Source organism: Dermacentor albipictus, chromosome 1 (assembly GCF_038994185.2).
Source record: "Dermacentor albipictus isolate Rhodes 1998 colony chromosome 1, USDA_Dalb.pri_finalv2, whole genome shotgun sequence".
NCBI classification, from domain to species: domain Eukaryota; kingdom Metazoa; phylum Arthropoda; class Arachnida; order Ixodida; family Ixodidae; genus Dermacentor; species Dermacentor albipictus.
In genome coordinates, this window is record NC_091821.1 from 21,844,942 (window position 1) to 21,862,269 (window position 17,328).

Consider the following 17,328-nt stretch of genomic DNA (forward strand, 5'->3'; position numbering starts at 1 on the left):
CCCTGTATAATTGAGAACCGCTTTTGGTTGAATATCAAACTTTCTGTTGTGACCTGTTGACTTCTGTCATTATTTTTTAAATGTAAAGAGGCTGTATCTTGCTGATTCACTGTACTTACCACGCACCAATCTGCTAGTCGTAATCGAAAGTTCAAACTATGCCGGGTTTTCATAGCAGATGACAAAACAGCGTGAGCAAACAACATGCATGGGCTGACGTCTCTCAAACGGCGCTCGCAGCACCACCACCGGTCGCACACGGCTAACGGCGCGAAACAACAGACTGCATCAAAGGGTACTAATGGTGTCTATTCATTTATCCAGTTCCGTGCTCAATGTCAGATTGTGTTGTTTGTTTGTTGCGTGGTGTTACGCGTCATGTTTGACTGATTTTTCGTGGTTTTAGTGCCTACTGGACATTCGACAGAATTTTTAAAAAGACTTTAACATATGCCGATTGCTTTCGCAATGTGAGTTTGCTGAGGTAAGCTTTCCGAGATGTGTTTTCGGTCTGTTTCGAAACACCTGTCTGAAGGCTTAATTGTATGGCAGAAACTGCTGTCTCGGCAGCAGAGATGGGTCTGTTTGTTTTGATTGCGATATGTCTTCTGAAGGTGGACACAGTACATCTTACGAAAAGAAGAAAATAATGATACATTGATTGGGCTTTGTTCGCAGTCGCTGAAGAATCCGCAAGAGCTGCAAACACGGCCCAATCACTTATATCATGTTGAATTTAAGCCTAAAGCTGTTCGATGTCATTGAACGGGAAAAGAAAAAAGAAAAAAATCTGTAAAAGGAAAAATAACCGTGCTTGGCTACTTTTGCCGCACACGTTCAGGGCGGTGACTGCCGAACCCGTGCCATCCTTTCGCACTTTTCTAGCCGCGCGGACGATTTTAGTGACGACCTATTGCGTCTCGCCAAGTTTGTTGTAGCGGCTTACTTTTTCGTAAAGTGTGGTGAACACAAGTTTGCTGAACATCTGGACGAACTATGGTTTGTATTTATGGTGATTTAGTTGCAATGCGCCGAAAACGTTTCATTTGGTGCCTGTGTTTTGTGGAATTGGCTTCTCGAACTCGTGCAGCAAGCATGGAGACTTTTCGTACTGGGTGGGAGATGTATCATAGTGGGTGTTTTGTAAATATTTCAGTTCTTGGATCATAAGTGGTTGGCACGCATTTGGGAGGACGTTCGAATATCTATGTTGCATTAGCTTGCCTAAACAGATATTGCTTAATGCTGGTGTATCACCATTGCTGGGGAAATGAAACTATGAGCACTGCTCTCCGCCGCTGCCGCTGTGGCCATTCGAACATTGTATATATGTTGCATAGCCTTTCGTCATGGGAGACCCACTTCGTTCTGTATAGCCCATCGATTTATTTTTATCAAGACACAAGTAATCTGACCAGAATTACAGCATTCAGTCTTCATGAAATACGAAAGTCGACCTCCGTTAAATCGACTGTGTTTCTTAGAAGCCCTGACTGGTTTCGATTATGTTCAAGGGGGGACGCGGGGTGCGGGAGAGACGGTGAATATTGCGAACTTTGAACACACAATAATTCAAACTCCCAGTCATGGTCAAAATGTTAACAGATAAGTTATCCGTCAGGTGTTGGTCCCTGCGCTGCAGATACTCGAAGCACTGCTAGTGGTTTGTTCATTGTGAACTGGAAATGCACAGCAAGTGTACGAGAGTACTCGTCAGGACAGTCCCAAAGAGTGGAGGGTTTATGATGTGAGCACAACCTTGCAAAGAAGCCAGAAGCATGCATGAGTGGAACCTAACCTCACTAAGATTTGCAAGCACACTCCTTTTTGTAGTGATAGCTTGCATAACGTAGCCTTTCAAAACCATTGAGAGTATTCTTAGTCGTGGCAGACTGAGCAGTGCATGTAAAGTTAAAGCTGGATTGTTTTGCTGGTACAGGCATCTCTCCCCTACAAAAACATTGCTGACTTCCTGTTCAAGGTTGTCTGTGCAGTGCCCCACTTTCAATTCCGCCTTCACAGGATATTTCAAGCAATTAAAAGCTTATTTCACTTCAAATTGCAAGCTCGTCATTTCAATATAGCATAATGCAATCCTGAAGTGGTCAAGTAACGGAAGTTCACTGTGAGCACAAATAAAAGGTGGAAATACGTATAGCAGCAAAATGTGTAGCCACAAATAAAAGGAAACATGTTTTAATAATATAAAATTGTTGTTCCTATGAAAGTAAGGGTTCTAGCATACATTTCTTGTTGCAGTTGAAGCTCAATGTATGCAAACTTCTGAAACTCAGGACTGGTCTTTGTCTCTGAATAACATGGCGAAAAAAGACAAGTGTGCAAACCTTTCTAAAGAGAAACTAAAGAGCAATAAGTGGAGTCAGGTGGAGTATTTCTTGCAATACTCCATTTTGTGGGGGCTGGGGAGAAGGAGGTATTTGGTGGAAAAAAGGCTGCTTATTAGCACCGGAAATGAACAAAAATTTCCTTTTCGAATTTTGTGCACATATGTTTGCACCATTACATTAGTGTGACATCACGTATTCAGAAGTATCTTCACATGTTTAGGCCAGTTTTGTTAAAAAGTTCTGGTAACTCTTTAGGCTAAGTCTTTATTTTTTTGTTAATGCAATGTAATAGTCTACCAACTAGACACTAGCAGGTGCTGTGTCCATTGAAATGCTATTAACTAGACTCAAATAGACACTATCCAAATCTTGTGACGTCATGAGGCGCCAGCAAAGGAATTGCTCATCGTTTGTTTTTGAACATTTTCTGGCTTGCCAAGAGTCTTCACTCTGCTCACAATAATAGTGGTGTGCACTAATAACCACCACCAATAAGAGTGGTGGCAGGAGTGCACTAATTTGGCAATACGGCCTAATGTGCCACTTCAGTGTCCTTTAATGTGGGATAACTTCAAACAGCTTGTAGGCAGCACAAAAAGAAACTTTGAGTTTACTAGGCATGTGATATTACAGAGCTTTCATTTATTTATTTATTTATTTATTTATTTATGAATACTGCGATCTTAAACAAGATCTTAGCAGCGTGGTACACAAGTAAGTTCACGAAACAATATAAATACAAAAATGGGGAATTGCACTCAAAAATTCTTCAAACAAGCACTCCACACAAGCGCAAAAAAACAGGCGCAAGGAACAGATGCAAAAAACACAGGCGCAAAAACAAGCGCTTCAACGTTACATCAGTGATCTTTCTCAATCATACAGTAAAACAGTGCTATCACTGACAATCTCAGCAAGTGCAAAAAAAAAGTTAGAGATATGTTTCGAAAAGTGATAATGAGTCCTGTGTTAGTTTTATCGGCCAGCTTATTCCAATCTACTATAGTTCTCAGAAAAAAGGAATACTTGAAGCAGTTGACACGTGTTGTAAATGGTGTTACAGCTAGTGAGTGTCGCTGTCTGGTAGCGTAACCTGTTGCATAGGTGATAATGTGAGACGTGTCGATGTTGTAGTGACCATTTATTATTTGGAAAAAGAATTTTAAATGACATGCACGATTTCTGTCACTTATAGAAGGCAAGCCGCTCCGAGATAGAAGGTTAGTAATAGAACTACGCCCATATGTATTGTAGATGAATCGAACTGCTTTTTTCTGTAAGGTTTATAGCTTTCCAATATCGCTTTTAGTGAACGGGTCCCATATAACTATAGCATATTCTAAAACGGGGCAGACTAGTGTTTTGTATGCCAATAGACGTACTGTTGGTATGGAGGATTTCAATACGCGTCTTAGAAAAAACAACTTGCGGCGACAATTTGCTATTACTGTGTCAAGGTGCTTTGACCAGGAAAGATCCTTTGTTATGTACAAGCCAAGGTACTTATATTGCACTACCTCTGACAAAAAAGCGTTTTCTGTGCCATAGCGATATACCAGTGGTTTCTTTTTTAAAGTTATCTGCATATATACTGTCTTTTCGAAATTAATGCTCATTTGCCATTGTCTACACCACTCAACTACCTTATTAAAGTCCCTGTTTAACCTAAGTTGGTCTTCTTCCGTTGTTATTTCATCGTACAGAATGCAGTCGTCAGTGTAAAGCCTGATTTTAACAGATAGGTTAGTGACAATATCGTTTATATATAACAAAAAGAAAAGGGGGCCAAGAACGGATCCCTGTGGGACACCAGAATTCACAGCAGCTATATCAGAGGTTGTTTTATTTACAGTAACAAACTGATGGCGGTTTGTAAGGTAGGCCTTAATCCATGCTAATATTTTATCATTTTTAAGCACAGCTCCTAGCTTATGAAGCAATTTAACATGAGACACCCTATCAAATGCCTTGCTGAAATCCATGAATATCGCGTCTGTTTGTTTCCCTTTGTTTACAGTGTTAGCAAAGTCATGTATGATTTCAACTAGTTGAGTAGTCGTCGAAAGACCACTTCTAAAACCATGCCGCATGTTTGTGAAAACGTTATGTTCGTCTAGAAAACCAGTTATATGATATATGTTCTAAGAGCTTACAAGATGTTGATGTTAATGAAATTGGTCTGTAATTATTGATGCGAGATTTATCCCCCAATTTGTTTCTTAACAGTCTGTTGCAGTAATTGTGAATAGTTGAGCTGTTGTAATTAGCACAGTATCTGTTAAATAATCTTCATGCCTAGTACAACATGGTTTCATTTTGCATTTAATATTGTGAATTTTTGTGTTATCTATTTTACTTAGTCCTTCTGTACGGCCACCACATTGCTTACCTAAATTCCAGGCTGGGAGCCAAAGTTAGGGCAATGTTAAACTTTTTCGTGAATTCTATGCTCCGAAAACTTTTGCATTTTGCTCTACATGTGCTGTTCAAAGCAAAGTGTGACCAGCTTTACACAGTATTAATTTGTTGCCCCTGGAAGCGGAATGCAAAAAGTACTTGTGAACTATGATTTGGGCTCATGTTAAAAAATTAGCCCTAGGTGGTGAAAGTTTGAACGGATTCCTCCACTGCTGTGCCCTTGGCATAACTTACTGGGCAGTTTCAGGATGTGAAGCCCCATAATACAATTTGAAATTGTTTACCTCTAAAATGTGAGAAGACGAGGCATTTTCTGTTTTGTTTGTTGATTCGTGATTTGTCATATTTCTATTCCCTTGAAAGAGACTTTTCTGCTCATCATTGGTTTTCTTGTTTTGATGACCCTTTAAATTTGCTGGTGAATAATTGCACCAGTCATTCTGGAGGAACTAGCTGAATCTTTGAAACGTGTGTTTGGATCAGTCATATTTCACAATCTGTCAATCTGTCAGAAGTGAATGCAAGGCTTTATGTCGTGTAATCAGTAAAAATGAGGCATGTTCAGAAAATTCAAGTTGAATCCTGACAGTACAGCAAGGGATAGCAATCCACATTGGAGTGAGGCAGTTTCAAGTGATCAATGGAGAACAAGGGTCTAGTCTTGATTAACCAGTAGGAGATAAAAATTTTCTGTTGTGGAGCAAGACTGTTTTCCAAATAGACCATTAAAATTCACATCTAGTCAGATATACACATGCACTGCTACATGCGAATATTCTCTCTTCATTTTTCATATCTGATTGGAACTGCTTCGCATGAAATTTGCTTGTAGAACTGATCATGCTCATTGTGTTGATGTATCAAGTGCACTTTACCATTTGCACTTTTGTGATTCAGTCTCGCTCTTCTTGTGTTGTCAACTCGATTAAATGCCACTGATATTATTTTTGGTCTAGGAAGTGTGCATGTTGTAGAGCCATCTCTTTCCTGGCTGACAGAATGATTTTTACCTTCTTGGGGGCATTTTGACCACGTACTTTCCACTGATTTAACTGCTGTTTCGACTTTGGTGTGTAATGGTGGATCTGTATTTGAACCACAGCTATAAACCAGATGCCAACAGTCATGTAGGTTGTGCTTCAGCATTGACACTGTTTTGAAATGTCTTCATGCATGTGCTTTTGGTTTGTGGTCAACTATTTCGATGCCCACGATTTCGAGTTCATATTTTTCAATTTTATTTTTTTCTTGTGGCAAATTATACACTGTGTGGACAGAGGTGCCTACAATCTGAGCTGTATCACATAACTTCAATCTGCGATTTTGCATCTCGATACTATGAATATTTTCCACCGTTTGTGGTGTAGTGGCCTCAAATGGATGTCCCTGGCATGCCTCATTTTTGGTAGATGTCCGGCCACCTTTCAATTCAATTATTATAAAGCAAATGGTCTCTGTCAATGGTGTAGAAGCACTGTGAACTTCAACTTTAATTGGTGCCACTGTCCATTCCTTTTTAAAAAAAGTGCTTAATATGTTCACTGCGGCAGCCCTTTTAGAAGTCCCGTTTCCTTTTTGTCATAACCCACCAGTGAGTGACCGGTGAGCTATGCTCCTTTGCAACTTCTCGAGCTTCAGAGAGATGGTGCCAGAAGGAGTCCAGTTAGAAGTAGCAAGAATTTTTCTCAATTGATTTTTCGCAGAGGTGGTGCTTACACGCCAGAAAGCACTGCAAAGCCACAAAGAAGGAATAGCCACCGGAACCCTCTTGTGACCCGTGTCACAGTGAATTTGTGATCCAATAGTGAAACTTCCTACAAGCTCTTTGCTAAAAACAATTCCTATTGGTACTTCCATTGTGTTGTGAGCTTGGCGTTTGAACTAATATCGCCTAGTGCAAGCCATACTTGTCCAGGCCACTGCTCCTTTTCCTTTACTTGCTGGAGATGAGCTGTGCTTGTCAACTCAGTTTGCGTTGTGCATTTGAGTTTTGCCACCTGAACACATTCTTAATGCATTAGATTCTTTTTGTTATCATCTGCTCAGATAATTACTTTTGAACCGTACATATGTGCTGAGGGAAAGTTTCGTTTTCAGGTCAGATGTCTTTCATTAACACCTTGCCATTTGGTGCATCATATGTGATACGCTTAGAACAATTAATTAATAATTGGTTTGCTGAACTATCCACAGCTGGTGAACATCACACTAGCATATTGAAAACACTACTATAGGCTATGTGTTGAGCTTCCCATGCTTAAATCAGCATTTTGAGGTATCAAACACAGCGTAGCATATATAATACATTGGGCATTACAGGGCATCACATTACTGTAAATGTTGGAATTTGGCACGTGTAGAAAGAGGAGTCAGTGGCATTGAGGTTGCTTCATTTATGCAAAAATTTACAAATGGAGATGTTTTCGTAGTAATCATAGGCGTTAACCCTCTTGTTGACTTCAAACCAGACTGTTTTAAAGGCGTGCACAGTTAAAGGCAGGCATACGATTATTGGCAACTGAACAAAACAGTGCCACTCTCATTTCTTGATTCTCACCTTGATCTGCCTTTTTTGAAGGGCCCCTCACCAGGTTTGGCCATTTTAAACACGCAAACATAGCACATGCATGATGTGCTGACACTTGCGTCTGCAAAGGATTATGGCACTGCACGCCATCAGGGCAGCTGAAATTTCAATGCAAACATCACGTGCTTTCCCTCTTGAGGAAGCCTGCTCTCGACCAGAGTATCGTGATCAGGTGCACAAACGGTGTAGCCAAAGATTTCTGAGGGAAGGGGGGGTCCTCTGCAGACAGCTACCACTCCTTCACCTCTCTCTCTCTGTCTAATATATGTATGTATATATGTGGAGGTTGTACACTATGCAAAGACTAACTCCTAGCACTCCCCGCACAACAATGTCTTAACAACGAGGATGTACGTTCTTGCATTGCCGAAACAACACTTTGCTTAACTTTGGAGAACAGTTTTTCATGGCTAAGGCAGGCATGCAGCCACTTCGCATCAAATTATACTATCATCCTTATGCTATTTTTAAAAGTGATTATATTTGACAAACAAAAATTTTTTTTACGAATTGATGCATTTACATAATGTATGTCAATGACTTAGATGGTGCATGACTTGGGAAAATGAACAGCGCTAAAAACGGGGCCAAACAAAAAGAAAGCAGTGAACTATCGTGTGTCTTCGTGTTTGCAGGCCAGACTTGTTTCAGCCCAGGTAACAGTGGAGATAACTGTTGTTTTCCAGCCAGATCTTCTAGTGAGTGGTACGGCCACAGCTGCGTACGGAAGAGCACAGCTGCTATGTTGCAAGTCGCCTATCACTCAATCATGCGTTTGGCATTATGGGCATGCTATATTATTCTGGATTTTAAAATACAGGAATGAAGGTTTGCGCTAGAGCTTCGATGGTATCATATGATTCAAGTTTTACTCACTTTCGGTGACCTGCTGTCCGACTTTTTTGAAGAGATGTTTGGAAGTAACTTACAATCATAGTATGTAGTAGTCATGTAATGCATATTATTTGCTCACACTCGGGAATTGATGAGGCAGACAGTCTGAAGCAGGGTTGCTTCCTGTTTAGAAGCCTTTGTGGAAATTACGACATCCGTATTTAACAGTAAAATAAGGGCGATTAGGTCCAAGAGATTTGAAAATGTTGTGTCTCCTAATACTCATCTATTCTGAAAATTGCCGAGACGTTTAGTTAGGATGGGTTCTCCGCTGCAGGCAGCACGTGTTACGACAGAGCAGGTGAGCCTCAATTAGGCGACTGGCCACAGCCGTATTGTGTTCAGTGATCGGGCAATGACAAGACGCTCTCCCTATGCCCATAATTATCCGCCAAGTTCGTTCTGGGCGCCCACTATGCCCCCCCCCCCCCCCCCTCTCCTACTCGTATCCATCGCCCTACTCCCCTTCTTAAAATTATTTATGGACTTCGAGGCCATTCACCTACCTGCCCTCTCACCTCTTTGTTCTGGCAGTTTCTTGGCTTCCCCGGCCCAGCTTCCCCATCCTTGATATATTTTGCGTTCTGTAGGTCTTTCTTTCTTGTCCCGTTTTTTTTGCCCTGTTTTCATTCTTAGCAGCGCGTACAAACTGCCCTAACAGCAAGCTCTTCTCAAGTTTATTAACATCATGAAAGTCGGAGACAAAGAAAACGGAAAAAAAAAGAGTTGCCGGGTGCTTATTATGCATTTCCTAGACAAGCAAGTCGCGATGTTTTCGGGATGCTTTTCTCCCGCACAGCATGGTCAATGATACGGTCAAGTACCAGAAATGAGAAGACCCGCCCCGCCAAGACTGTGGTGTTGGACTGCTAAGCACGAGGTCATGGGATCAAATGCCAGCCACTAGAGGGGGGGGGGGGGGGAGGGCACATCAATGGGGACGAAATGCGAAACCACATGTGTACTTAGATTTAGAAGCATGTTAAAGAGCTCCAGATCGCCCAAATTATTCCAGAGTCCCTCACTACGGTGTGGCTCCTGTTCAGATCGTTTCTGGTACTTGACCCATAATTTAATTTTTAATTTTAAGAAATGAGAAGCTCTTCGACGACATGAAGGCCTGGTGGGGAGCAACAATGCCTCCAAGCTTTATGCACACACTCGTTTTATTTTTATGTGTGTGTGCGATTTTTAACGCTGATCACCCCTCTGCAATCCTGGTTAAAATGATCCGGAATAGGTAGAGGTGCACCATGAGTGGGGCCGCGATGTTCTGTGCATGGGAGAAGTGATTGCCCCATGACATCCCCCCCCCCCCCCTTCGGACCGCCACTAGCACTAACCTTGCTTTCACATTCAAGCTTTCCCTTTCATCCCTGTCACTCATTCGAAGCCTGTCTCCTGAAACTTTGTTTCGTGGGAAAGGGGAGGGTCCATCATTAAATTTTTTCGTCCCCCCCTCCTCTATGCCAATGCGCACAAATGCCTTTTTGCAGTTGCACATTTCGTCACTCGCCATGACTAACCATCCAGTGCTGAAAGCGCAATGCCGCAATAAACGAAAAGAAAGAAAACAAAAGGAGGTGGGGCTCGGTGCCACAGTACATTCCTGTGCTCCGGTATGTGAGAAAACGGGAAAGGAACACCGCTTGAGAACACTACTGGCTGCGGTAGGAAAGTGTGTCTCCTTTGGTAGTGATGCTCGCCTCCTGGCAGCGTGCTAACAGGGCAGTTAATTTCTTCTCTCTTTTCTAATAACAAACTGATTTGAAAAATTATTTCTGTGAAATATTCCTTAGATGGCATTTTACAGCTTCCTGTGTATAATCACAATTTGCAATGGGGCCTGGCGAGTGGCCCTTTAAGCCCATTAAAGATGGACCGAAATAAGCATAAGGGTTACAATTCTAGGTACTTTTTTATTTAGGATCAGTTATGCGAGATAATTTTTTCACTTCTATGACACTCGTGTTATTACCGTTTGCACACACATCCCAACATCACAAAACTGCAGAGCTTGAAATGTTGCTTCTATCTTGCTTTTTTTTTTACCTTTCCTTTCTTGATTTGGTTCTTCACTACGATAGATGTTACTGATAGAATATGAGGACTGACTTTTAAAGCGAAAGCTTTACTGGCCGCGAACTTGCGATTTTGCCGTGGCTGTGCTTCGAGGAGGCACATGACATCACACTGCCTTCCTTGTCACACCGCGCCTCCGCTCGCTTCGCCAGCTGCGTCGCATGCCTGATAACATGTCGGAGGATTGAAAAAGAGAGCTCGCGTGCGCTGCAACCACAGTTGAGGTGGCAGTATGGACGGCGACGATTCTGATAAGCAGGAGGAGGCCTGGAATTGACATCGGAACGAAATGAAGAGGAAACGAATTGCCCAGGAAACAGACAAAGAGCATGCCGAAGGACTGGCTAAACGCCACAACATAGCTAGACAACCAGGCTAACCTGGACTTGCAATCAAAATTAACCAAGGGTAACCATGCTATGCCTTAGCTTTCGCTGCGTATATCCTGGCATAGCCAAGCTAAGCCACTGCCATTTTTTTTTCCACTGTTCTCATAGCTCAATATGCTCAAACTTCCATGTTAACTTCATTTTCATAAAAAAAAAACTAAACGTCTATATTGTGCACATACTTGTTTCTTACATTTTAAAACAATTGGATTCTGTTATTATAAACTACTAATGTATCCATACCATTTCCTATGACCCTTCATTTTCAAGTAAAAGCCAGATTTTCCCACGTTCTTGCACCTTGGGTTTGCCTTGTGAAACTGCTTGAATATTTTATTTTGGTAAAGCTGTTTTTGAGAAAATTTACGATTGTAAACTGGTAATTACATAAGCAAATCACATCAATTTTCATACAAGGATTGTGGTTTGATGTGTTCTTGTTTTTTTGTTGTGTTTTTTAATAAAATTGCAGACATATTTTTCTAAAGGTATGCTTCTGCTGCCATGCTTTGATAACCTTGCCAAGTTTTAACTGTAATAGATTATTTGGTTCTAAACAATAATTAGGTAAAGGTAACCAGGCAAGTGTTATTTTGTCATTACTACTGAAAGGTGTCAAGACATCAGTAAATATTCCTCCAAACTGTTTTTTGCTCAGATGTACAATCAGAATAATGGAATTGGGCTTTGTTAAATTAAAAAAAGTGAATTGCTAAGCCCTGCTTTGTGCAAATGGGAGTTAGATGAGATTTATTTAAATAAAATTTTACGCCCTACCACCGCACTGAAGTATTGCAAGTCATCAACTTAAAGTAAAATGAAATGGCCATTTCTCAAATAAATATGTTGAAAAAGAAATTAAAATATATAAACAAGGTGGTAACTGAACACATCATCAATGGTGGAACCAAGCAGCAGCTGGCTTTATTGATTAGGTGTCTGATGTCCGAGTTTTCCTCTTGTTGAATAAATCTAAAGTGGAATGTTCAATTTTATATGAGGCTTGTTTTCTTGACTAATGTAGGTCTTCTTGAACTTGTTTGCTTGATGTGTCGTGTAGGTGTTGGTTCAGGCTGGCTTGTAGATAGCTTTCTTCTCTCGGGTGATGGCTGTTATGTGCACTATGCTAGCATCAGGAGTCTATCTTGCTTCTTTCATTGTAATCTTGTTTTATTGTTACTTGGGGATGGGAGTGATAGGGTGTTACCATGTTTTTTTCCCCCTTTTTGTTCTGTGTTGGGTTCCGCAAGCAGCACAGGTACTTAAAATGCAAACTATAAAGTAAATGTTTAATATGGTTAAGAAATTTAACACTGTGGACACACATTGTGCTTTATAAATGAAAGTTATTTGAGGGCGAATCAGAAAGTCTTTGCCCCTTCTTTTTTTTTTAGCCAATGTAAGGTACATAGGGGTAATCACAAATATACGTACTATTCTACGCACCTTAGACTATTTTTCCACATAGTCCCCACACCGGTTCAGACATTTGTCCTATCGCAGCTCTAATTTGAGAAATGTCGTCGGTCAGTGACACACGCGGCCTCCCCGAATGCTCATTGTCCTGCAAGTCTTCATGGTCTTTTGTGAACTCACAACACCACCAACTCACACTTCTCAAAGCGAGACACCTTTCTTCATACATAAGCTTCATTTCCCTGTGGATTTCGATGGTCGTTCATCCCTTGCTTCATAGAAAACAAATCACACTTTGGTGGCACTCGTGCGCCATGGACATGTGAAGCACAACCTCCGTTTTCAAAAACTGACGGCAACGTCATGCCTCAGAGCTACTGGCAGATAAGGCTGCACTGGTCGGAGAAATGTCCAGCGCTGGGAATGGATATGTTGACTTCGCATTTACAGCTGTAATTTGGCTAAAAAAAAAGAAAGGCGGAGGGGGGCAAAGACTCTGATGTGCCCTCGTAGTACAGTTGCACTTCAGCATGCAAACGTATATAATACTTGTAATGTATATGTAATTGACAATGTGATACCATAGCATAGTTGTTACTAATAAATTTGGAATTCAATGTCTTTTTTTAATATCCTGTTATTGGTTTGTTCTGAGTAGTTATCCCTCTATATGTTGGTATTCTTTTTTTTGCTTTGGCTTTATTGAGTGAAGGCTTTTGCATACCAAATGTACCACGTAACTTGAGCTAGACTAAAGATATGCGAATGCCTCTTAGCTGGACAGAACTAAAGTAATGTTGTTTGCCGTCGCTTGGAGATACTCTGATTATATTTTGCATTTTGTCTAATGACACAATTAGCTATAATTAATAATGAACTTCTCAACTTTTATAATTAGATGAGCAGTGCCAATGAACATGAAAAACTCCTGGTGCAGCTTTCTGTTGCCTAATATGGACTACATAAATGTGTTCTTCCAAGCATGAGAGAAGCTTGCGAATACATGCAAAGTGCCTCAAGTGGCCAGTCGGGCAGCAATTTTTTGTGTATTTGCAGGCTTCTTTCATGCTTGGAAAAACACTTTTATGTAGCACATATTGAGTAACAGAAAGCTACATTGGGAGTTTTTCGTGTTGCTCTACAACTTTCTCATTTATACTTTTCATCTAATTGTAATATTTGATAAGTTGATTAATTAATTAGGACGTGTTATGTAATTAGGCATAACGCAAAAAATATTTTGAGTATCTCCAAGCAACAGCAAACAACATTACCTTGGTTCTGCCAGCTACATGGCATTTGCATATTTTTAAAGTTTGGCTCAAGTTATGTGGGACAGATATGCATACAGATACATAATTTTACTCATGTATAAACACGTAAACAGATTAACAAGTGATCTATTTTAATGTAAAGAGGCTTATTAAAGATCTCCTGTGCTAGGTATCTCGAGTCTTTCACATCAGCTAGTTTACTTGAAGACATGGGCGCTATTTGCAATACAAATAGCAAAGTGATGTTAGCCAAATAACAGAGTGGCACTAATGAACTTTGTAATTAACCACCATAGCGTGTGTGCTCGAATTGTGAGATTGGAGCCAAGCAATAACGAAGTAATATCCGTTGAACAGAAATCCTCTGCTTGGAAGCAGTTTGAAGAAATAGGTCTTCTAAGTCTGTGGTTAAATGCATTGATGTTGCACTTTGCACTTATCAGTACTGTGGGAAACGGAGTGCAAGAAAGAAACTGCTTGAAGCTGCACTTTTTTTTCCTTGCTTCTGTTATTAGTGCAGGAAAGGGGGTCACGAAGTCTGAAGGCATTTTCTTGTGGCTAAGCATGTCTGGGAGGAATGAAACTGTTATTTATTTGTTGTCCACAAAACTTTCAAGTGTGACATCTGTTTCATATAATTGAGGTATGATGCTCAAGAAATGCATTCATGATTGTGTAAACGAAAGTAGAATGATGAGCAAGACTCGTAAATTTTTTAGAACCTGTAAATCTAAACCGCTTAAAATGACAATATACGACTTGATGTTGGTTTTTCCCTGTGCATCCTTCTTGTGTTCCTGCTTGCCCCCTCCCCCCTTCTCTAAAGGAAACAACACAGGCCAGCATAATGCAGCAATTTCTTTTGCTCGATATTATTCCTTCATTATTGTCTGTATTCTCATGACCAGCCGATCCTGGTGATATAGGCATAGCGCCTCTTAGACCATAAAGTGTAAAAGGGTGAAGAATTGGAATATAATTTTTACCAGCCATAAAAATTTAGCATGTGAAAAGCACTTGATTTGGGTGCTTCTTTGCACACTTTACACACTGACACACTGATAAGTAAACATTCCATGAAAAAGTACTAACGACTAGGATGGACCACTCTTTATCCCCCCTCCCCCATTAGCCTGAGGCCTAGTTTGTTGATACAGCTGGGGTATTAGCCCAGTGTTGTGGTTAAATTTCTCTGTACTGCCATTTTTAGGATCTCTGCCCACCAGCGTCATGGTTGACAAGTAGGACTTAGACCCACTTCATCTCTGTCATCATGCTGCAAAATTGGATCAACTCTACGTTGCATCAATGGCGCTAACCGGTGAGTTGTGAACACCTGTTGGTATTCATATTAATATCTTACCCAACACGGCTAAATGATAGCTTTCCAAAGTCAATGTGTAGCATTTTTTTAGGCTACATAATTTGTTTCCTTAAAGAGAGGAAAGGATGCAAGTGCTATTATTTCTCCTATTCGCTGTCATGTTTGTTACAAGCGTTGTTAAGGCAATTTTAGAATTTTTTTTTTCAAATATATGCAATATTTTTAGGCACTGTAATATGTTACAGCCCTGTTTGCTCTTAGTTCATGAAGATTCCTGACTTGTAGTGACATAAAAATAGTGATGTTGATTTGACCATGCTATAGAGGATAGACAGCTGCTGTGTATAAACGTATACATTTTGCTGCAGAATAAGTGTGGCCACATGGCAATGAGTTAAGTAAGCATTCTAGCTGGCATGTTTTTTAGATTAACATACACAAAATAAGAGAGTGAAAAATAAAGTAAAAACATGCTAGATGTGCAGTGAAAGGCATTTAACTACGAGTAATAAGCTTGCACTTAAGGGCTAGAAAAGTTGGATTTAGTTTAATACTGCTTAACTTTATAATGCAAGTTTTGTTCTGAGTTTGGGAGTAATTTTGGCATTAAATATAATTTTGAAAAGGAGGGTAATCTAATTTCATTAGCAATATTCACTTTCATCTATATTCTAGAAAAGTTAGTGCAATACCTGTTCAGCATGTAGCCGCTGCCAGAAGTGAATTTTTCTGAATGATTGTTTCTGGGTACATCTGTGAAACGTGCATCAAGGTGCATGCCAAAGCCATAGGCTTCATGCATGAAGGAGTTGGGCAGACGATTGTCCCCACATCCCCCTAATGCTGTTTAAAGGTTTCAGATTTCCCTCATAGCATTCCATCTTCTGTGGAACTCACAGATGAATATGAATGACAGGTAATTAGTGTGTCATCAACATTGAAGTTGAGGCTATGGAATAATGAATGTATGTAAGCTGGCCGTTTCTTTCAACTTTGGCAAAATATTCTTCACTGGCTCAGTTTGAGATGAACAACCAGCATTGTGTAACATCAAATCGATTTAGGCGAGTTGTATGGGGATGCCATGGCAGACAACCAGTGTAGAAATGGCACTAAACACAACGACATGGAAAAGAGTTGTAGACACACTGTAGTGAAGTAATGTTTATTTGAAATGTGCCGGCATATATATGCGTTCAAGGGATGGCAAGATAGAAATAATCTGGTACCAAAGAAACAAAAAAAAAATAGTAGAAAGATTTGTATCAGCTTACTTTTCTTGCTTTTTGTTTGTTTCTTTATTAACTGATGGTGTCTACCTTTTCATTCCTTCAGTGTATAACTGTGTGCATGATTCAAATAAAGGTTAGCTGTTCTGTGTTTGTATCTTTTTGAGTGTTCTTGTGGTTAGTGCTATTTCAGCTTAAGTTATTTTCCATGGATGCATAGCAAATTAGCAGCTAATTAGTATGGAGCTAATGTGAGCCAGTGAAATTACCTAGGGGAAGGGCTGCGAGGAGTTTAGGCCCTTCCTCATTGTGGGCAACCCTATATGCACCTCCAAAAGTTAGGAAGTGGAAAAGGGAAAGTCTATTCGGCCGTCCAATTTCAGAGCACTGGAAGTTGCTGAGACTGTCTGTACATATATATATATATATATATATATATATATATATATATATATATATATATATATATATATATATATATATATATATATATATATATATATATATATATATATATAGTATTTCAGTAACATTAAGGGCTAATTTTTAAAGGTTAAACAGTGGTCGAACAAGGTATGACTCTGTAAGCAGCATTTGGGCAAGGGGTCTTGTCGAAGACATCTTTCGTTTGACTACTGGTGATCACTTCAAGTCTCCATCTTCCTTTGTACTTTTGTACTATTGAAGGGTGGTGCTTTTGTAAATGACAAAAGAAAAATAAAAGAAGTGGCTAGTGTAATTTTTTTCACCGTGTAAACTATTGATGTTGAGTTCCATAGAGATTGTTTTGGCTTTTCTCCATTCTGTGTTGGAGGCTGAAGCATCTAGGGCTACTCTTTATTTTTGTAGTAGTAGTTGCAAAGTTACTGATTACAATTACAACTTGCAGCAGATCCATGGTAAGTCCCTCCAACCCAGTTACATCGACTTCTTACAGTGAGAGCCTGCTGTAACAATAATGCTTACTTTGTTCAATCTGGAGCTTGGCAAATTACTTCATTGCTCAAAGTGTAATCACAAGTGGATGCTGACAACATAAATTGGAGATAGAATGAAACCTTGTTAAAACAAAATGGGATATAACAAAATGATCCATTTAACAAAGCAAGCAAAATTTCACTTGAAATCCCCACAGAGATAGTACATGTATGTAAAACCTCGTTTTAATGAGTAAAATTGTCCTGCCAGTGGATGTAAAGAACTATATTTGTATTTGAAACCGAAAAATACCCGACCCTAGCTTGCACACAGAATATATCGTTTTCTGCAGAGTTTGGCACACATTTGGTGTAGAAGGTAATAACTCTCACGTTCCTATGTTGAATATGCCTGCTGCATTCTCTGTGGCCACGCCTAGCTGCATCCAA

At 40.0% G+C, this 17,328-nt stretch overlaps 1 protein-coding gene across 6 annotated transcripts in view; it reads left to right on the top strand.

Moving 5' to 3' along the window:
- Window positions 1-313: 313 nt before the first annotated feature.
- Window positions 314-17,328, top strand: part of LOC139060400 (protein spitz-like) — a 178,984-nt gene continuing 161,969 nt past the window's right edge. The window contains exons 1-2 of one of the 6 annotated variants that reach the window (XM_070539507.1): window positions 314-470; window positions 14,619-14,729. In XM_070539507.1, coding sequence (XP_070395608.1) covers window positions 14,717-14,729 — 13 coding nt within the window. In that variant the 5' untranslated portion in view covers window positions 314-470; window positions 14,619-14,716. Of the gene's footprint in view, window positions 485-846; window positions 1,000-14,618; window positions 14,730-17,328 lie in introns of those variants that run through there. The other 5 variants (XM_070539526.1, XM_070539503.1, XM_070539519.1 and 2 more) reach the window with 5 other exon arrangements.